The 23,205-nt window shown below is 34.6% G+C and overlaps 1 protein-coding gene across 1 annotated transcript in view; it reads left to right on the forward strand.

The window, feature by feature from the left end:
* Window positions 1-23,205, forward strand: part of RALGAPA1 (Ral GTPase activating protein catalytic alpha subunit 1) — a 224,124-nt gene that overhangs the window by 140,303 nt on the left and 60,616 nt on the right. Inside the window, exons 31-34 of the mRNA XM_023514391.1 lie at window positions 1,520-1,654; window positions 2,972-3,155; window positions 10,795-11,656; window positions 13,839-13,910. Of these exons, the coding sequence (XP_023370159.1) occupies window positions 1,520-1,654; window positions 2,972-3,155; window positions 10,795-11,656; window positions 13,839-13,910 (1,253 nt within the window). The remainder of the gene's footprint in view (window positions 1-1,519; window positions 1,655-2,971; window positions 3,156-10,794; window positions 11,657-13,838; window positions 13,911-23,205) is intronic.

Here is a 23,205-nt window from a genome sequence, read left to right on the forward strand (position 1 = left end):
CAAACTAAAAAGCTTCTGCATAGCCAAGAACACAGTATGTAAAGCAAGCAGACAGCCCTCAGAATGGGAGAAGATATTTGCAGGTTATGTCTCTGACAAAGGTTTAATAACCAGAATCCACAGAAAACTCAAACGTATTATCAAGAAAAGAATAAGTGATCCCATCTCAGGGTGGGCAAGGGACTTGAAGATAAACTTCTCTGAAGAAGACCAGGTGCACGGCCTACAGACACATGAAAAAATGCTCATCATCCTTAATCAGAGAAATGCAAATCAAAACTACTTTGAGATATCATCTAACTCCAGTAAGATTAGCCCACATCACAAAGTCCCCAAACCAGAGATGTTGGCATGGATGTAGAGAAAAGGGAACACTTCATTGCTGGTGGGAATGCAAACTAATAATGTTCGTTTTGGAAAGATGGAGAACACTTAGATATCTAAAAATAGACCTGCCATTTGATCCTACAATTCTTCTACTAGGCATATATCCAGAAGACCAAAAATCACATTATAACAAAGATATATGTACCAGAATGTTTATTGCAGCCCGGTACATAATTGCTAAGTTATGGAGAAGCCCAAGTGTCCATCAACCCATGAATGGATCAATAAATTGTGGTATATGTACACCGTGGAATATTATGCAGCCTTAAAGAAGGATGGAGACTTTACCTGTTACATGTTTACATGGATGGAACTGGAACATATTCTTCTTAGCAAAGTATCTCAAGAATGGAAGAAAAAGTATCCAATGTACTCAGTCTTACTGTGAAACCAATTTATAACTTTCTTATGAAAGCTATAACGCAATTATAGCCCAAGAAAAAGGAGAAAGGGGAGAGGGGAGGATGGGTAGAGGAGAGTAACTGGTGGGAGGGACCACACCTACGGTACATTTTACAAGGGTGTAGACTATAAATGTCTTAACACAATAACTAAGAAAATGCCATGAAGATTATGTTGACCAGTTTGATGAAAGTATTTCAGATTGTAGGTAAAACCAGCACATTATACCCCATGATTGCATTAATGTACACAGCTATGATTTACAAAAAAATAATTTTTCATCTAAAATAAGTAACAGTTTCAAAAAGTACTTAAAACAGGTAGTCTTTCAGGTAGGATAGTCAGTGAAGAATTATTAAATAATACACATTGACTAAAACTTTCCTTTTGTGTTCTTTTCCTTGTGTAACTAAATAAATATAGTTATTTGATATCTGTTGTCTTTTATGCTTGGTGTTTTCACATTAATTTAAAATAATATTAACAGTCCTGTTTTTATTATACTTAATGTTTCATTATGCTTGCCCTGAAACACGAGGGGAAGCCCACATTAGTGTTCATATCCAGCGTCTTAAAATCAGTTAGGTATAAATAAAAACTAATAGTGGAATTTAGGGTTAATGGTTCCTGAAATAAGTTTGCAAACTCAAGAATAGGAAGGTATATTATTATGTATTAAAAAGCTCCTATTTTGTGAGTTTATCATTGTAATGATTTTGTTTTTTTACAGTTGGTGGTATCTTTACTTCTCTGCCTTTTGGATTGGATCATGGCCTTACCTCTAAAGACTCTGCTCCAACCAGTTCATGCTACAGGAGCAGAAAATGATAAAACAGAAAAATCTGTCCTCAATTGCATCTATAAGGTAAATTTCCTTGCTATATTATTCTTTGGATAGCCAAGAGTCTTTAAAATGTAAAAACTAACAATTTATTAGTGTAATATTTTCACTGTTTTAGAGCTAGATATTTTCTAAGAATGTGATTTAGCTTAGAGTACCTAAAGGTAATATAAAAGCACTTCCTACAAAACACTTGTTTCATTGCTGAATTTTGAGAGGAGTCAAATCTTTGTTCAATATGAGAATGATTAGTGAAATTCTGCTTATTCTTTTTTAAAGGTCTTAAATTTTACCTTGATTGAAGAGCTAAGTTCTAAAATATTTAAACATTTTGCCCTTGTGTTACCAGTTGACTTTTTGTTGTTGTTGTTTCAGGTTGAGGGTACAATGAATTAGGTTATATTGTTTGCATTTGTTAAGAAAGCCCCTCTTATAATTGTGTCCCACCCCCAAGATGTGTGCCATACACCCTAACATTGTGCCCATTAAGTTGGAGCATACCCATTCCCCTATCCATCTCCCCTCTTAGGTGGTAGCACACCCCTTTCCTGCCTCCCTCATTCCCTCATCCCTCACCTTGAATTGACTTGTGTTTTCGTCTTAGGTGGGCATGTATTAGATTGTCTACTGGCTTCATATTAGAATTGAGTACAGTGGATTCTTGCGTCTCCATTCTTTAGATACAACTTTAGGAAGAAAAATTCATTCCAACTCTATCCAGGTTGATACAAAAGATATAAAGTATCCATCTTTTTTTTTTTTTTTTTTTGAGACAGAGTCTCATCATGTCGTCCTCGGTAGAGAGCCGTGGTGTCACAGCTTACAGCAACCTTAAACTCTTGGGCTTAAGCAGTTCTCTTGCCTCAGCCTTCTAAGTAGTTGGGACTACAGGCACCTGCCACAATACCTGGCTATTATTTTGTTGTTACAGTTATTGTTGTTCGGCAGGCCTGAGCCAGGTTCTAACCCACCAGCTCTGGTGTATGTGGCCAGCGCCTTAGCTGTTGAACTACAGGCGCTGAGCCAAATCTCTATCTTTTTTAATGGCCAAATAGTATTCCATAGTACACACACACATACCATGCTTGTTCATCCATTCCTGGATAGGTGGGTATTTAGGTTGTTTCCACATTTTGGTGATTGTAAATTGAGCTGCAATAAATAATCTAGTGCAAATGTCCTTATGATAAAATGATTTTTTTTTCATCTTGGTAGATGCCTAGTAGTGAGATTGCAGGTCAAATGGGAGATATGATTTGAGTTCTTTGAGATCTTTAGCTTGGTTGGCTTATTTTTATTTAAAAGTAAAACTTGGCATTTTCTTTTCCCCTGTATTTTCAGGTTTTACATGGGTGTGTTTATGGAGCTCAGTGTTTTAGCAACCCAAGGTATTTTCCAATAAGCCTTTCTGATTTGGCCTCTGTAGATTATGATCCTTTTATGCATTTGGAAAGTCTAAAAGAGCCTGAACCTCTACACTCTCCTGATTCAGAACGGTCTTCTAAACTCCAACCAGTAACAGAAGGTAAAATGAATTCTCTTCAGTATAGTATTGTTACTTGGGTTCTCTTAAGGTATGATTTGAGGGCTTGAATGGAAATAATGGAGAAAAGGAATATGTCCTAACCATGTATATTGTAGCACAAGTTCATTTTTAGTTTGAGAAATAACTTCATATACACAGTTATTGATATTTGATAATTTTATTTTGTATATCATAGGATTTATATAGAATAAGAAATTTAGCTTTGAAATCTGACAAACCTGGTATTGAATTTTGACTCTTAACTATTGAGCAACTATTTGTAAAAGGCTAATAATGATACTAGTTCTCTCATAGGATTGTTTTGAGTAAGTAAAATAATGTATTGAAAGCCCCTTACACAGTCCTTAGTAATAGTAAACACAGTAACTTTTTTTAAAGCCACATGGTTTTTGTATTCAGAGAGTTCACTCTCCTGATGCAAGAAAAAGATACAAGCAAATAACATTATAAGTATAAAAATAAAAGCATATACAAGATACAGAGGTATGCCAGAGGAACCCAGCAACTACTGAAGGGTAGATATATGATAAAATTAGTATTAAAAGCACTTTTGACGATAGCATTTTATAGGAGTTGGCAAATTATAACCAATACCTGCCAGCGGTTTTTATTAGTAGTTTTATTGGGATATAGCCATATTGTTTTATTATGGCTGCTTTGGTGTAACAATACAGTCTTGAGATCATGTGGCCCACAAAACCAAAAATACTAATTATCTGGCCCTTAATAGAAAAAGCTTACTGATTCCTTGTGTATTAGATTGATTTGATCAATTAACACAAAAGCAGAGAAACTAATCCTGAGGCTGTAGCAGTAGCCCGAGCAAGAGTTGCTGAAGGCCTAAACTAAGTTTTTTAGTTAGTTACTGAAGAATGGTAGTAGGAATGGAAAGGAAGAAGAGAGTTGAGAAATATTTAGGAAGTAAAGTCAAAAAGCTTTTGTAATAGGTGAAAATCTCCAGTAGTTAGATTCTGACTTGGGGATGGGTTAGATTTTCTTTAAACTAAGAGTGAGAATATTAGAGAAAATACAGATTTTGAACAGAAAATGAGTAAGGCGGTTGGAAATAGTTTAGATTGAGGGGCCTTTTGGACGTTTATGTAAAGATACATAGTATGTTATTAGTGTATATATAGATCTAGATCTTTTATAAAGAGGTCTTTGTTAGGAATATGTATTTACATGTATGGCTTCTTAGAAATAAAAGTTGAAAAGGAAGGAAAAGTAAGAGAGCGAGTGTAATTTCTCAGAACCAAGATAGGAAAAAGCTTCCAGGCTTGATAAAGAGGTCAAGTACAAAGGGACTGACAAAGATGTCTGTGTTAGTTTCAGCAGAGAAGTAGTAGGCAGAAGCAGATTTCTGTGGGTTGAGGAACAAACAAAATAGGGAGTAGAGCCGTCCAGTGGATGGTGCTCTTTAAAGAAGCTTGACTGTGTTTTCATTTTTGTTTTTTAAGACAGAGTCTCACTCTGTGGCCCTGGGTAGAGTGCTGTGGCATTATCATAGCTCACAGTAACCTCAAACTCTTGGTCTTACAGATCCTCTTGCTTAAGCCTCCCAAGTAGCTGGGACCACAGGTGTGTGCTACCATGCCTGGATAATTTTTCTGTTTTTAGTAGAGATAGGATCTCACTGTTGCTCAGGCTGGTTTCAAATTCCTGAGCTCAAGCAATCCTGCTTTGGCCTCCCCGAGTGCTAAGATTATAGGTATGAGCCACCATGCCCAGCCCCTTGACTATGTTTAAAAAAGGAAATAAAGAAAAAAAGCAATATAACAGGTAAGCTAGGATTCCAAGATAAGGAGCTTTAAGGATGGAGAGAGTTGAACTTATAAGCTGAGAAGGAAGTAAGTAAGAAGGGTATCATTAATAGAGTGAAGTCCCTGAGAGGATGAGCTGGAAAACAGAGGTGCTAGGATTTGGCCCTTCTTTTTGACCATAAGAAGAGGAAGATTCAAGTAATTAAGTAATTAAGAAATTTGGCAGAAGTTCTTAAGGGCTCAGTTCAAAACAGAAACCAGAAAGTTTTGGTTGCACCAACCAACACTAAGATGGGTATGGCAGAAATACAAGGGAACTATAGATTTCAGAATATTAGTTTAGCTGTGGAACCTAGCCTTGGTAATGATTGAACTTACCTTGGTAAGGTCAGGAAGTAGCAATAAATTGGGAGAAAGTAGAGTAATCTGAGAGTCAGAAAGTAGATGTTTTTGATAACAGGTTAAAGCAGCTGTTCTCAGCTTTGGCTGGACATTGGAATACTGATGCTGTATCCTGTCTGTAGAGATTTTTATTAATTTTTATTAATTTGGGATTACTGGGGTTTATAAAAGCTCTGCTTGTGACTAATATGTAGCCACCATTGAGAACCCCTGAAAGCGTATTCAATGTATTAGGACAATGGTTTTTAGAACAATTTTTAAGGTGGCAAAACCTCTTCCAGGAGATTTTATAAGGAAGCCCAGTTTGTAAAACTTAAAGGTAGAATTTCAGCAGGGTAGAGGCCTGGGATCCTACAGACTTCTTTCTTGTCCAAGGGCCCTTCCCAAGGACTCTACAAATTGTAATTAGGAAATCACTATATATTAGGAGGTGGTCAAAGAGTGGACTATTAAGGTTTCATTTTTTACAGGAATACTAGTTACAAATGAATGAAACACCTAGGATGTGACCATGATGATGGACTGATGGCATACAGTGAAAGTGAAGATAGGACAGAGAGGTCAAGAAAGTGGGGCTGAAGTTTTAGGTACAAATGGTTTATCTAGAACACCAATACATAGGTGAAAAAGGAATATAAGATTCAAATTGCTGCTTAGATATAAAAGAGGATAACAGTATAATATGTCAAAAAAATTAGATAATTGATATAGGCAACTTAAAATTTTTATCTCTTTAGATTTGGCATAGTAAAATAGAGTGCTTATTTTACTTAACACAGTTGCATGAAAATATGAGTTTCTCTATGCATATTTGAGGTATAATATGATAAAGTTTTGATTTAAGATAATATAGTATTTCTTGAATAGAGTAATACATAGCATTTACTTATGTAAAAGAAAGGTTTAATTTTGTATTTCATATAAAATTTATTGTACCAGTATCAATCACTGTAAAAGAAGCAAAGGAAAAAAGTGTAAATAGATGAGCTTAATATTGACACCAAATACTGAATAATAATAATACTATTCTCTGAAAGTAGTATGTTATTTCCTTTGGTTTGTTTTAAAGATGGTAAGGACCAGGTGAATGCAAAACCTTTTAGGAATAGCTATGAGAGAACAGCAGGTGATTTTTTGGGTCTGTAGTAACTGTGCTGTGGGAGTTTTTTAATGTGGTGAAAATGATTGATCATTGTACACTTGTCTAAGGCATGCTTCATCATCTTCAAGTACTTTTTTGGCCAAAGAATTCTAAACATAGTGTCTAATAAGCTTAGTATTGGATTGAACAAGTCTGATTTAAGAACTATTGGCAGGAGTAGTTGTAATTATTAAATTTACTAAAGAATAACGCAAGGTAGTGAAGTTGGCTTTTAGTCAAATGGCAGTAGTCTTATTAGCAAAAAGTCATCATTTGCGGGGTCAGAGTGAAAAGAGGCTCCAAAGGATTCATTCTGTCCTAATTATAGTCTCATATATACATATTATGCAAAGCTAATATTTAAAGCATTTGCCAAAATTAACTTTCTCTGCATGTTCTATTACAGTACAGTGAATTGCAGCAGCTTTTCATGTCTTGCTGCTTTTGTATAACATAATAATCTGTAATTATGGGTTTGCTGCAAATGCTGTAGGGTTTGTTTAATCTGACAATCTGAAAAGACAACCCTGAATAGACTTATTTAAATGAATGCTAGTTACACAAAACCTAAGAAGCATCGATATCTTCATTTTGCATTTTCTTGCCTGGCTGGTTATTTTAGAATTTCATTTTGATTTTCTAAATTAGAGAATTTTGTATCTTTGTATTCTAGTAGATAAGTAGAAGAGAGAGATGTATGTTCTATAGCTAACAATTTAGAACATTTCTGTCATATACCCTGAATTTAGAAAAACAAGTTAAGAAGTTGTTTTTGCTTACATTTGAAATATTAATTTATTCTTTCCATGTTTTCAGTGTTACTTATGACATATCTATGATCAAATGCCATGATCTCTCCCTTTGGGAAGAGGATGTGTGGGATGTACTAGTACCAGTGCTTGGATTTTTATGTTTTAGGGAAAGAGCTGGCTCTGTGTTGGGGGTGATTATAAGCAAGTTTGAAAAAGGAACTCAGAGGACCTGTGACTTACAGTGCTCTCAAAACTGAATGTTCTGTATTGTCTCAGTCATATCCAGCTTTGTGTATGATTTTTTAATTTACCTTTACAAATAAGTATATTTTTTTCTAACAGAAAGATATATAGATTTTTTCTTGACAGAAGGAATGGAATTTAAGGAGTTTTATATGATATTTCAATGATCACAGAGCAAGCCAAAGTCAGGGATTCCTTTCTTTTCTGTAATTGTTTTTCTTTTTTCTTTTTTTTTGAGACAGAGTCTCACTATGTCGCCTTTGGTAGAGTGCTGTGGCATCACAACTCACAGCAATCTCACGATTCTTTTGCCTCAGCCTCCCGAGTAGTTGGGACTACAGGCACCTGCCACAACACTGGCTGTTTTTTGGTTGCAGTTGTCATTGTTGTTTAGCAGACCCTGGCCGGGCTCAAACCCACCAGCTTCAGTGTATGTGGCCTCTGCCCTACTCACTGAGCTACAGGCATCGAGCTAGTGATTATTTTTCTTTAACCATCAGAAATCCTTTTTCTTTTCCCTTCATCAGAAGGTAAACTTCTTTGCTCTGCAAGGAACATTCACCACTTAGACTGAGTTAGCTATTTAAGTATATCATTAGAAAGGAAGAAAGGCAGAGTAAAGAATAGAAAAAATTTTTTTCCAACTTCAAGATTTTAAAAATCATTATTTGTCATTTTTTTATTTGCCATTTAAAATGTGATTGAATCTTATCTAATTGAGCTTTTCCAATTGATCTTTGTCTTTTTAATTAGTAATTTATGCTAAATTTTTTTAGCATAAATTTTTTAAAGTTCTTACACACAGAAAAAATAAATTTTGAAATCATTCTTTCCATTTGTCACAAAGAAAAAGGCAGTTTAACAAAAGAGAAAAATATGGGAATTAGGGTTGTCGTAAAGAGGGAAGTAACACTGAGCTGGGACAGGAAAGACCAGTCCTGATGTGTGTGCTCTCCTGTGGCAGGCAAATCACTTCACTTCGTGAGCCTATTCATCCTCATACACAAAATGAGGAGTACTAACCAGATTATCCCCTTGTAGTGTGAACATTCATTATATTCTAAGTTGTAATTAGACAAGGGAAAGCAAGACACTAGATTCAAGTCCCTTCTTTGTTTCTCATTATCCAGTGACACACACCTTTTTACTTTGCTTACGTTCTTGGAAAATGATGTTGGTTAAGGTCGATCATTTAGTGTTAATTTCTGATGTTGAATGGCTGATTCTCAGAGCTACCCATAACCATCATTTTTTAAATGTTGACATAATTGAAACTTTTTAAGTAAACAAAGAAATGTTTATATACATGTATTTACATGTATGTAGTTATAACTTGATTGATTGTGGAAGATTAAAATTGTGATACTCAGTAACATTTTAATATCAGCCTAACCTCAAAAAAACCTGTTCTTTTTTAGAGTTGGAGAAGATGTTATTGGTATTAACAGCATGGTAGCTGGTTGGTTACTTACTCTTTCCTGTACCCAGTGGTATTGGTTCTGAATCTTGAGGGCCATAGTCTTGAAACTACAACACTGTTCTTCATTCTTGCCTCTTTTTAAATAGTCATGCCAGCAGTGTATAGGCTAGTCTCCTTTTTTTAAAGTTGGATTTATTGAAGTATAGTTTTTTAAAAATTATCCTTTTTGTGGAGGAGTTTTTCTGTAGATTATGTTGGTGGTTACACAGTTATACTACCATTACCAAAATTCATTAAACTATACATTTAAAATTGGGGGGATTTTTTAATATGTAAATAGGGGCATTCTTAAATCTGTCTTTATTCTTAAAAATCTATATTTTTTTCTGTCAGCTAGGCTCTAATATTCTTAACTGATTAACTTTCAGAGAATATAAACAATGCTCAGAAAAGATCACTCTATGACTGTGGCAGAACAATACAGAAAAAAATCACTGTGTAATTACATCTAAAACTCAGTAGAACGTTGTGGCTATACAGACACACTCTCTCACACACACAATGAAACATTCTCTTCTCATGCCATTGACTACTGTTTCTTTACCAATGACAATGTTCCTCATTCCTCTTACATGAAAAGTATCAAGATAACCCATCAATATTTGTCCTTCTCAATCCAGAGCTAGCTTTCCCATCAGTCCTCCTTAGAAACATTCTGGCATTAATAATTGACTTTAACAAACTATTGGTCTCTTTTCCTTCTTCCTTTTACTCTTTCTATGTACTCTGTCATCCTTCTCTATTTCCCTCCTTTTTCGTCCTTCAGATTCTGACTTTAGGCACCTTGTCTTTCTAGGCCTCTTAAACTACTGTATTCTTTAGTTTTCTCTTTTGACTATTCCTTATGATTTTTTAAGGTACTCATATGAATATGCTTCTTAACTGTTTGCTTCCCCTAATGTGCTTAAGGAAGGGGGGGGGGGGAGCTTTTCTGCATACAACTAACTGCTAGAATACACCACATTGGCCCTGAAGACTATTTAGAGGCACAGGGGTTGTGGTGCCAGCCACATACACCGAAGTTGGTAGGTTAGGCCAGCTAACAAACAATGACAACTGCCACAAAATATATCTGGGTGTTGTGGTAGGCACCTGTAGTCCCAGCTACTTGGGAGGCTGAGGCAAGAGAATCATGTAAGCCCAAGAGTTGGAGGTTGCTATGAGCTGTCATGTTACAGCACTCTACCCAGGGCAACATAGTGAGACTGTCTCAAAAAAAAAAAAAAAAAGAATATTTTCGAAAAACATAATAAATAAACTGCCTTATCAAATATTTTTAAAATAAAATTTCCTTGGTATATACAGGTAATGGCCAAACTGACTTGCTGTTTAAACTGATAGTGATTCCTAAAGTTAAGTTGGAATGTCACTTTTTTTTCTGAAATACTCTTATTCATTAGTAAAAGCCAGAATTAAATGACCTTTAAATCATGCTGCAAACTATGTCTCTGAATCTGGAATCTTATTTACAAGATAAGAAACTTATCTGTTAGATAGATTTTATGGAGTTTTAATCTGTGTGTTTATGGATTTCATGTGATTAATTTATAAATACTTCTGATTCTTCAAAAATGATATACACTTAAAGACTTTTCTTTAAATTAATGGATCCATTAGCAAAAATTTCAAAAATAGCTTCTAAAATAAAACTTTATCAAAGAATAGTTTTCTTCCCTTTTCTCTTTTACCATCATTCCTATAATACAGAATCTAAATTGGAAATACTAATATTTGCTCAAATGTTTGATTATGATTTTTTGTTTTTTGTCTAATGTTTCATTGATTTATGACTTCCTAGGAAGCAGCAGTGTTCCCATTGGTTTGTATTTTTTGTTTCCAGTGAAAACTCAAATGCAACAAGGATTAATCTCTATAGCAGCCCGCACTGTTATTACACATCTGGTAAATCACTTGGGCCATTATCCAATGAGTGGTGGTCCTGCTATGTTAACAAGCCAGGTGTGTGAAAATCATGACAATCATTACAGTGAAAGTACTGAACTTTCTCCTGAACTCTTTGAGAGTCCAAATATCCAGTTCTTTGTGTTAAACAATACAACCTTAGTTTCCTGTATCCAGATCAGATCCGAAGAGAATATGCCTGGAGGAGGTTTATCTGCCGGCCTTGCATCAGCCAATTCAAATGTCAGAATCATAGTACGTGATCTCTCTGGGAAATATTCGTGGGATTCTGCCATACTGTATGGACCACCTCCTGTCAGTGGCTTGTCAGAACCTACATCTTTCATACTTTCATTATCTCACCAAGAGAAGCCAGAAGAGCCTCCACCATCTAATGAGTGCTTAGAAGATATGACAGCGAAGGATGGACTTGCCCTCCAGTTTAAAAGATTTAGAGAAACTGTACCAACCTGGGATACAATAAGAGATGAAGAAGATGTTCTTGATGAGCTATTGCAGTATTTGGGTGTTACTAGTCCTGAATGCTTACAGAGAACTGGAATCTCCCTTAATATTCCGGCTCCACAACCTGTGTGCATTTCTGAAAAACAGGAAAATGATGTTATTAATGCTATCCTTAAGCAATATACAGAAGAAAAAGAATTTGTTGAGAAGCACTTTAATGACTTAAACATGAAAGCTGTGGAACAAGATGAACTGACACCTCAGAAACCTCAGTCAGCATTTTATTATTGCAGATTGCTCCTTAGTATATTGGGAATGAATTCCTGGGACAAACGGTAAGCATAAAAGAGAAATGTTTCCTCTTTTTTAGTTTCGTCTTAATCATCTTTTGATCAAGTATTTTAGTCTCTGTTTTTTTCCTCATTTATTTTTTTCAGGATGGGGGGGAAGGGGAGGACACAGCATCTTGCTCTTTTGCCCAGGCTGGAGTGCAGTGGCACAATTATGGTTAGTTGCAGCCTCCAACTCTGAGGCTCCAACAGTCCTCCTACTTTAGCCTCCTGAATAGCTGGGATTATCTCTATGCACCACCACACCTGGCTAATCTATCTTATTTTTTGTAGTCTTACTCTGTTCCTCAGGCTGATCTTGAATTTCTAGCCTCAGGTAATTCTCCTGCCTTAGGCCTGAGCCACCATGCCCCGCCTCCTCACTAAATTTTATCTACCGTTAGTAGGCTGATATATTGATTTATTTATTTCTCCCCTTCCCTTTCCCCTCCCCTCCTCTCCCTCCCTTTATCCTTTCCTTCCCACCCCTTCTTTCTTTCTTTTTGTTTTACTAAGTTGTGTTGGGATTCAGAGGAATAAAAAAATAATTTAATCTGGTAAATTATTAACATTTCTATAATGACTACTAGAGCTGTCTGACTTAGCAATTGTAGTTCATATGATTAAAAAAAGATTTTATTGACTCGGCACCTGTAGCTCAAGCAGCTAAGGGACCAGCCACATATACCGGAGTTGGCAGGTTCAAATCCAGCCCAGCCTGCCAAACAACAATGACAACTACAACCAAAAAATAGCTGGACATTGTGGCAGGCGCCTGTAGTCCCAGCTACTTAGGAGGCTGAGGCAAGAGAATCGCTTAAGCCCAGGAGTTGGAGATTGAGCTGTGGTGCTATGGCAGTCTACCCAGGGTCACAGCTTGAAGCTCTGTCTCAAAAAAAAAAAAAAAAAATTGTTATTTTTTCCACTTTCACATAAGCTTAACAACTTTTGACCAGCTGTAATATGATCATTTCTGGTTTAAAGCAGGGAAACTAACTCAAGATTCAGGATCAGTCAAAAAGAATCTAGATTTTTTTTTTTACTATTTTTTTATGCATATTATAAAACCTTATTAAAACTTTATAAAATAGGCCAGGCACAGTGGCTCACACCTGTAATCCTAGCACTATGGGAGGCTGAGGCAAGAGGATCATTTGAGCTCAGGAGTCTGAGACTAGCCTGAACAAGAGTGAGACCCATTTCTACTAAAAATAGAAAAAAATAAGCTGAGCATAGTGGTAGACACCTATAGTCACACCTACTTGGGAGGCTTAAGGCAGAATGGCTTGAACATGTATTCTATTTTCCTTTGCTGTAGAATCATCTGTATATTGTCTCTTGGGAAAAATTAAGTTGGGAAACTATACTTTGCCACATTTATTTCATCAAAATAATGTATACTTATTTAGCACCCATAGAACAGATTTGGTAAAATTTATACATTGCTTTCTAGTATAAAAAATAGATATAGGCTCAGTGCCTGTGGCTCAAGTAGCTAAGGTGCCAGCCACATACACCTAAGGTGGCAGGTTCGAATCCAGCCCAGGCCTGCCAAAACAACAATGATGACTGCAACCAAAAAATAGACGGGTGTTGTGGTGGGTGCCTATGGTCCCAGCTACTTAAGAGGCTGAGGCAGGAGACTTGCTTTAGCCCAGGAGTTGGAGGTTGCTGTGAGCTGTGATGGCACAGCACTCTACCCAGGGGGATAGCTTGAAGCTCTGTCTCAAAAAATAAAAAATAAAAAATAGATATAATGTAAAATAAGAAAGCAAGCACAATCTATCTAGATTATACTTGCTTACTTGGTAATGATTTAGAATTTGTAAATATTTTATTTCTCATGAGGTACAGTTTTCTCATATATTTTTATGAAACTCTTGAGAAGGAACCTGCAAGTACTTTCATCCATTTTTCTGAATATGAGTTTGGGAAGCACACAGCATCTGCAAGGGAAGATTGAAGTGATAAATAGATAATGATCCATTAGCAGAACTATGTAAGGGCCTGATAGAAATAATGACATATATTCTTTACATTTTTTTTAGGGTCTGTTCTTCTTTGTGTTAGAAGTATGAAAAGGCAAGAAAAGTTTAAAAGTTGCATGAGTAGAGTGGAAAGTATTTCCGGAACTGTCATGTCATTCACTGCAAAGGTGATGAAAATGTTTATAAATCTCTCCATTTAGGAGGAGCTTTCATCTCCTGAAGAAAAATGAAAAGCTACTTAGAGAACTTAGGAACTTGGATTCAAGGCAGTGGTAAGTTGTTGGAAGATCTTGACATAATTAGCAACTCACAGCTATTTCTCTGTTTTGAATAATAATGTTCTAAATAGTGAGTATCACTGTACTATTTGGCCATAACTTTCTGAACAGAAGCTGTTTCATTTACAGAAATTAAACAGAAATAATAAAATTTTTTAGAAAAATTTAGGATATTTTAGTTTGGAATCATTGAATTGCATATATGTTTTTTATACATTTCAGAATCACCTTTTGAATTTCAGGAAACTAATAAACCTGTAAAATATCCTTTGGTTTTTCATATACTTAGACAGACATTAGTCACTTCTCTCATAAGTTAAATACAGTGATTCTGATGGATTAGGAAGCTGATTTGAAACAAACAACCTACCATAACGTTAATATTCTAAAGCACTGCAAAGGAGTAAGATGGTTCAGGCCTTTCTCACATTCATTGTTTTTAGCTTTTTTTCAGAATGACCTTTTTAAAAATAATGTTTATTTGGTCATTATAGAAAATGTAAAAGAAAATTAATTTATGTATTTATAATATTAACATTTGTTTATTTTCATAATTTCTTTTTGAATATATATACTTTTTATATAAAAATAAAATCATAGATTATATACTAAGTTTTGAAAAATTTTGCATTATATTATAGGCATTTCATCAGATATTGTTGCAAAAATAAGGTGCTAAATATTGTGCTTGCTGGACATTTGTTTTTAGTTAGCTAATTTGTTTTAACCATAGGATAGATTCCTAACAATAGAATTATTAGGTCAAATTGTAAAAGCATATTTTAGGCCATGTATATTACAAAATTGCTTTCCATTAAGTAATAATTTGTAGTCCCACCAACATCATGTAAGAACACCTGTATAATTTCACCCTTTTCAGTGTAAGTTATTAATTACCTTTTTTAATCTTTATAATTTGAGAGGCAGATCATGGTTGTCTCTTGAACATTTTTATTACTAGTGAAGTTGATATTTTTCAAATATTTGTATGAAATTTTAATCTGTTTCAAATTATTCTCCTGGTGCCCTTTCTCTGTTTTTCTGCTTAGGAATTTTTCTTAATTGCAAGAACTCTCCCAGTATATTTATTTGTATGATAAAGATTACATTTTGTACTATTTCTGGGAGTTTTCCCAGTTGTTTAGCTTTCAGTTTTCAACAACTTTAGATCTTTTAGCATATAGGGTTTTCATTTTTATGTAGCCATATCTCTTACTATTTTTCTTTGAATTTCCTCAGTTTGTTGTACTTAGAGAATTCTATGTTGAAATTAGTTAAACATTTTACTATATTTCCTTCTAGATCTTTATTTTGTTGAAGTGGTAATTATTTTACATTTACTTCTTTATTTCTTCTAGAATACCTTTTGATTTATGGAATGATAACTGGAACTAGTTTGAATGTTTGAAAAGTCTTTTTCTATAATTTATCGAATAAACCATACTTTCCCATTGATTTGAGGTTTGTGTTCTCAAATGTTAAACTACTTGAAAGCCGTTTATTTCTATTGATTTTTCTATAATTTTTGTGCAGATGTTGCCCTATTTCATTATAGCTTTAAAATATATTTTAATATCTGCTAAGCCTAGTCTCCTTTTTCACCCTGCCTACCACATTATTATTTTCTTCAGTAGTCTTACCTATTTATGCCCTTGCTATTTCAGGAAAAGGTTCCCATTGATATTTAAATTGGATTTTTCAATGCAGCTCCTCTCATATGGAAAGAATAGACATCATTATAATCATCACTCTTCTCATTCATAATCATAGTATCTTTTCATTTATTCTTTTTTTGTTTTTCTTTCTAAGAGGCAAAGTCTTACTCCATTGCCCAGCTTGGAGTGCCATGGTTCAGTGGTAGCTCACTGTAATCTCAAACTCCAAGAGCTCAAATGATCCTTCTGTGTCAGCCTTCCAAGCAGGGAGGACTACAGGTGTGTACTGTTATGCCCAGCTATTTTTTTATTTTTTATTTTTTTGTATAGATAGGGTCTCACTGTTTTGCCCAAGTTGGTCTTGAAACCATGGCCCTGAGCAATCCTCCTGTTTTCAGCCTCCCTGGTGCTGATATTACAGGCATGAGCCACTATGCCCAGCCTACTTTTCATTTATTCTGAGACCCAGACATTACTTGTATGCATATTCTTAGGTGTATTATTGTTTTGTTGCTATCCTGAATGGGTTTTTTCCCTGTGAGTATATCTTCTGGGTTTTTCTATTTTTAATATTTATCTTGTATCCAAACACTTTAGTGAATTCTTACTGATTTTAACCATTTATTTTCTCTTTCTTAGGATTTGCTGATATATAATCATCTGCAGATAATCGCCTTTCTCTTGGTTATCCTTGTTTTTGTTAGGTCTTACTGTATTGACTAGAACTTGAAGGATAGTGTTAAATATCCTGATATCCTATTTCCTGATTTTAATGGAAAAAAATCTTCTGTTTCATCATTATGGAATGTATCATTTATTTAAAATAGATAATTTTTTTTTTTTTTTTAGTTTTTGGCCAGGGCTGGGAACCCGCCACATCCAGCATATGGGGCCAGCGCCTTACTCCTGTGAGCCACAGGCGCCACCCTAAAATAGATAATTTTTATCATGCTGATAAAGTGGGCTGTTTTCTAATTTTGTAAAGAAAGGATATCAAATGATATCAAAATTCTTTTCAGCATCTATTTGGATTTTTGTAGTTCTGATTTCTTAACTAATTGCCATTTATCACATTTTAATGTCACTAGATTGCTAATATTAAATAATCTTTGTATTTTGGTGGCAAACCCTGCCTGATCTTTTGACTTCCTAATGTGTTTTCATTTTGAATTAGGGAATAGTCTACCTATTAGCAGGTTCTGTAGTGGGGGTTTTTTTTTTCTGTTTTTGTTATGTTTTTAGAGTTTAAAGCCTCAAAATGAGTTTTATCTATTTTTTTAAATCTTGGAAAAATTAGTAAAATTGTTCGTTTTTCTTTCATTTTTCCAACTTTATTAGTCTTCTTTTCCTTTAGCTTTAAGTCAATATCATTACTTATTGGTTTTTATTTTATAAAAATTCATTTCATTTAGGTTTTCAAATAGAGTCATAGAAGTTGAGAGAGAAGAAATTTATGCATGGTGTCATAATTCTCTGTTACATTCCCTTTCTCGTTTTAGTTTTGTGTGTTTTTAAAATTTTTCTTAATGCAGATAATCTACTTAGTCTCTTCAAAGAAACAGTCCTTAATTATATCTGTGATGTTCTGTTTCTGATTAATTTCTGTTTTTGTTATTTCCTTCTTCAGAAGCTTTGTTTCCTTTTTCTTATGTGTAGAATTAAATTATTTTTGTCTTAGTTTTATTCTTTATTACTTAACAATAAAAGAATCTTAGGCTATAAATTTTTCTCTCTTTTTTCGTATTCATCCTTTTATGTCTTAACTTAAATATCACTTTTTGTGGAAAGCCTTTCCCTGGATTACTCCTACTCTTCACCTTCCTTCCCAGATTATGTTTGTATCTTCTTCTGTGTGCCTTCCTAGAACCCTGTTAACACTTCCCTGTCATTGCATTTATCACACAGCATTATTATAATTACCGTTATTGTCTACCTGCTCCATTACTTCTTTCCAAGATAGTTAAAAGAACTCCCTAAGTAATCTGTGGGTTCTCAATTCTGACACTTCTCCCAAATAATTTATGTTTGGTACTAAGTAGTCAAGTTCTTGGGGAGAGGAATCATATCTCTGTCTTGCTAACCTCAGTTGGCTAGCTTCTACATCAGCTACTCAACTAAAGCTGTTTTTCAGAAGATTAGTATTCTGACTGCCAAGTCTAAAGTTCTCACCATACCTTTAACTTGGTTCTCACCAGCTTCATTAATTTATCTGATTAATTAAACTTAATTTAAATTTAATTCAATAACCATGTTTTAAAATTAGAGAAGTTTTAAGTTTATAAAAAAACTAATTGGGAACTATAGAGAGTTTCTATATAACCCATTCTTTCTATTCATTGTTTCCCCTATTATTTATATCTTGTATTAGTATAGTATATTTTTTAAAACTGATGAGCCATTTGAATATATTATTACCTAAAGATTATAGTTTACATTAGGGTTACTCTTCGTGTTATATATTTCATGAGTTATGACAAATGTGTAATGACATGTATCTACAAATGTGTAATGACATATATCTATCATTAATAGTAGTATCATATAGAATAGTTTCATTGCCCTAAAAATCCTCTGTGTATTAAATCCCCTAAAAATTTAATACTGCTGTTTATTCTCTCTGTAAAATATTTTGCTCCTCCAATTTGTATGACACTAAAGTTACCTACATCAACTCTTTTTTTTTTTTTTTTTTTTTTGAGATGAGTCTCACTATGTCACCCTTGATAGAGTGCTATAGCATCACAGCTCACAGCAACCTCCAACTCTTGGTCTAAAGCGATTCTCTTGTCTCAGCCTCCCAAGTAGCTGGGCGTACAGGTGCCCGCCACAATGCCTGGCTATTTTTTGTTGCAGATGTCGTTGTTTAGCTGGCCCGGGCCAAGTTCAAACCCGCCACCCTCAGTGTTTGTGGCTGGCACTGTAACCACTGTGCTACAGGCACCAAGCCAACTCTTGATTCTTAATTATTCCAAGTCTTTTTCACTGGCTCATGTGCTTCCTACCCTTACAGCATGAATATCTTCCTCGCTATTCTCTTCTCAGCCCCATTCTTTTTTGTCCTCTTACTCATATCTCTCAGTTTTCAGTCATGAATTTGCAGCTGCCTTGGCTCGGTGCCTGTGACTCAAGCGGCTAAGGCACCAGCCACATATACCTAAGCTGGAGGATTCGAATCCAGCCCAGGGCCTCCAAACAACAATGACAGCTGCATCCACAAAGTAGCCAGGCATTGTGGCGGGTGCCTGTAGTCCCAGCTACATAGGAGGTGAAGGCAGGAGAATTGCTTGAGCCCAGGAGTTGGAGGTTGCTGTGAGCTGTGATGCCATGGCACTCTACCTAGGGCGACAGCTTGAGGCTCTGTTTCAAAAAAAAAAAAAAAAAAATTTTGCATTTGCCTGTTTAAAATTTTTACTGGCCTTCTTACTGTCATTTCTGAGTCACAATTTCTTTCCCAAATCCTATCTCCCTCCTAATTTTCTCATTTATGTGTAGAAGTACCACTTCAGAGTTACCCAGATTTGACCATTTCCTTTCTCTTACCGTTAGATTTTCATAATCATGTCTGTTCTTCCTTATTATTATCTCTCACTACTGTCTCTTCATGCTTTTCCTGCTCCCAGCTCCCTCATTCTCCTTGTTACTTCTTTCCACAACAGTTACAACTAACTACTCTGCATTCTCATCTCCTGACTCTTCCCCAGTTAGGCAATCCTCACCACCAAAATCATCTTTCTAGCTAAAGAAAAAATGTATGTGAACACAACACTCCTTAGTGATTCCTTAAATGCCTGACCAGACTCTATAGTCTAGAACTCAAGCCATAACAGCCAGTCATCTTGGCTTTTCACTGTTTCTTTGATTTGCCTTAAGTTTTTGTACTTCTTGGCTCCTGCTAAACAACTTTCATTTTCATACTGCCTGGAATATTGGGAGAATATCTTCCTTGAGGCAGCATAGTTTCGCCGGGGGCGGGGGGGGGGGGTTGATACACATCAGGTGAATGCATGACATTTGTTTGCTTTTTTTTCTTAAAAAATTAATTTTAAACAAAAGAACATACTTTTTTTTCTTAATGTGCTCAAATAAAAATTTATTCTCATTATATGTCAGTAAGACAACTTTTGAGCTGGTTTTCTTAAGTCCGAAAACCTGGAAACAAACCTAATTACTTGTCTGGAAGACAAGGGAGGAAGAAAAATGAAAGATTACTTTGTTTACAGACTTAACTCATTAGACAATTTAATAGATCCTTTATTTTCTTTGACTAGACTAACAGATTCCTTTTCTTTGTGGTTGAACCACCAGATTTTTAAATTTAAAATCTCAAAAAGACAGTTATTATTTTATTGCAAAGTATATATACAGGGGTTTAGAAGTGCTTATAACTTGACAGATATCACTGTGAATTTCCAATAGTAAGCTAATGATATTTTGCTAGTACCGTATATATAGCATATTTGTAGTTGTGAGTTCACTAATTTTAATTACTTTTTCTAATAGAATTGCCTCATTATTCACTCTTCTGGTTCATGCATATTAATCAAATAGCAATGTAACAAACATTTTAGCAACTGTAGTTAATAGAAAAAAAGGAAATGGTGAAAGATTAAAATTTGGCATAAAAGGCAACTGACGTCTGCTTTTCTTTTCTACATTTTAAGGATTTATGTTCTATCCTTTTCCTATATGGCACATGTATTTCTCTCAACTTTTGGATTTACATAGTGTCTGATGAACATTTCTATGCAACTTTTTCCAATTTTGTAAATTGTGATTCGTAAGTTCTGATTGATAGCCCTTGACCTAGAAAAGTGAGAACACTGAGAAGCTCCCCTTCTCCAAGATTCGAATTTATACATTATAATAGAGTATGCTTTCAGATTACATTTTTAATAGTGTTACTGAGACATAAAATACATTAAATACAATTCACATTAAAGTGTACGTATTTTTAGTATATTCACAAGACTGTGTAACTATCACTATAATCTAAGAGTACTTTAGTCATTCTAAAAGGAAACCTAGTATTCATTACCAGTTACTTCCCACTTCTCCAACATCCCACTCCCTATCCCCCAGCCCTAGATAACACTAATCTACTTTCTATCTCTATAGCGTTTCCTGTTCTAGACATTTTACATAAATGGACTCAAACAATGTGTACTCTTTTATGGAGGCTTCTTTCACTTAGCATAATGATTCAGGTTCATTCATGCTGCAGCATGTCTTTACTTCATTTTTTTTATTACCAAATATTATTCCATTTTATGGCTATACTACATTTTGTTTATCCATTCATCAGTGGATGGACATTTGGGTTGGTTTCACTTTCTGGCTATTATGAATAATGCTGCTGTGAATACTCACGTACGATTTTTTGTGTGGACGTGTTTTTAGTTCCCTGAATATATATACCTAGAATTGTGGAATGATATGATAGCTCTTTGTTTAACATTTGGAGGAACTGCCAGACTGTTTTATACAGCAGCCCCACCATTTTACATTCCCTCCAACAATGCATGAATGTTCTAAATCCTCCATATGCTAGCCTATGCTTGTTATTGTTGGTTTTTTTATTATATTCCTTTTGGTGGATGTGAGTGGTATATCATTGTGATTTTGATTTGTATTTCCTAATGACTTATGATGATGAGTATATTTCAGTGCTAATAGGCCATTTGTATATCTTCTTCAGAAAAATATTTGTTAAATCTTGTACTGGTTGAATCGTATCCCCTCAAAATTTCATGTCCACTTAGAACCTCAGAATGTAATTTTGAAATGAGTTTGCAGATAGCATTAGTTAAGATGAGGTCATACTAGGTTAGATTCAATTCTAAAGCTGATGATCGGTGTTCTTAAGAAAAGTCCATATGAATACATACAGACATATGCACACAGAGGGAAGATGGAGACGGAAATTATAGTGATAGGGCTATAAGCCAGGAATGCCTAAGATTGTTGGCAACCACTACAACTAAGAAGAGATGAGGGAGGGATTCTCTCCTAGAGCCTTTGGAGGAACCGTGGCCCTGTCAACACCTTGATTTCTAACTTTAGCATCTGGCACCATGACAGATTAAATTTCTGTTGTTGAAAGCCACCTAGTTTGTGTACTTTGTTACAGAAACTCTAGAAAGGTAATGTAAAATTCTTTGTCTGTTTTAAAAATTGTGTTATCTTTTTGCTATTGAGTTCTAAGAGTTCTTTAGACATTATGGATACAAGACTTTCCAGATACATGATTTGAAAATTGTAGACTGTCATTCATTTTCTTAACAGTATTATCTGTAGCACAAAAATTTTTTATTTTTGCCTTTTTATTTCATCACTTAGGCTTTTTGTGTTGTATTTAAAAAGATCTTTCCTAATGCAAGGTATTGATTTTTTTTAAGACTTTTATACTTTCAATGCTTATATTTTAGATTTATGATTTGTTTTTATTTAATTTCTGAATATAGTATGAGTCCAAGCTTTTTTTGCATGTAGCTATGTAGTTGTTCCAGCACCATTTGTTTTAGAGACTCTTCTTTTCCTTTACTGAATTGTCTTGGTGCTATTATCAAAAAGCAGTTGACCATAAACCTAAGAGTTATTTCTGGATACATGATCTTCACTGACCTATATATCTGTTCTAATCCTAGTGCTACAATGCCTTGATTACTTCTTTTTTTTTTTTTTTTTTTTTTTTGCAGTTTTTGCCTGGGGCCAGGTTTGAACTCACCACCTCTGGTATATGGGGCTGGTGCCCTACTCCTTTGAGCCACAGGCCCCGCCCCCTTGATTACTTTTGTATAGCAAGTTCTGAAATGAAGTATGAATCCTCCAACTCTGTTCTTTTTTTCAGGATAGTTTTAGCCATTTTGAATCTGTTGCATTTTCCTGTAAATTTTAGGATCAGCTTGTCAGTTTCTTTCTACAATAATGCAGCTGGCATTTTGACAGGGATTTTATTAAATCTGTAGATCAGTTTAGGGAACACTATTATCTTTTCAGTCCATGAACATGAGTTTTGTTTTGTTTTTTTTTAATTTAGGCTTTAATTTCTGTAAATGATGTTTTGTCATTTTTAGGGTATAAGTTTTATACTTCTTGGTAAATTTACACCCAAGTATTATTATTTCCATTGATAATTATAAAAGGAATTTTTTTTAACATTTTGTTTTTGGAATGTTTATATTAGTAGTGTGTACAAATACAGTTGATTTTTGTATGTTGATCTTATATCCTGCTGAATAATAACCTTGTTGAATTTGCATATTAGATCTAATAGCTTTTTACTGTATTCATTAGGATTTTCTATGTCCAAATCATCTCATGTATACGTGGGACATTTTTACTTCTTCTTCTCCAATCAGATTACTCAATCAGAGTCTTAACTTCTTATAGATCTATTCAGATATTCTACTTGTTCTTAAGGTTTTTTTTTCAAAATTTGTGTCTTTCTAGGAATTTGTCCATTTAACCTGAATTTATCTAATTTGTTGGCATATGATTGTAACATTTCCTTAACATTTTATATTTCTGTAAGGTATGCATGATGGTCCCTTCTTTTATTCCTGGTTTTACTAATTTAAGTCTTTTTTTCTTGCTCAGTTTAGCTAAAGGTTGTCAATTTTGTCCATTATCTTAAT

This window comes from Otolemur garnettii, unplaced genomic scaffold (genome assembly GCF_000181295.1).
Source record: "Otolemur garnettii isolate 467f Iridium unplaced genomic scaffold, OtoGar3 scaffold00052, whole genome shotgun sequence".
In the NCBI taxonomy this organism is placed as follows: domain Eukaryota; kingdom Metazoa; phylum Chordata; class Mammalia; order Primates; family Galagidae; genus Otolemur; species Otolemur garnettii.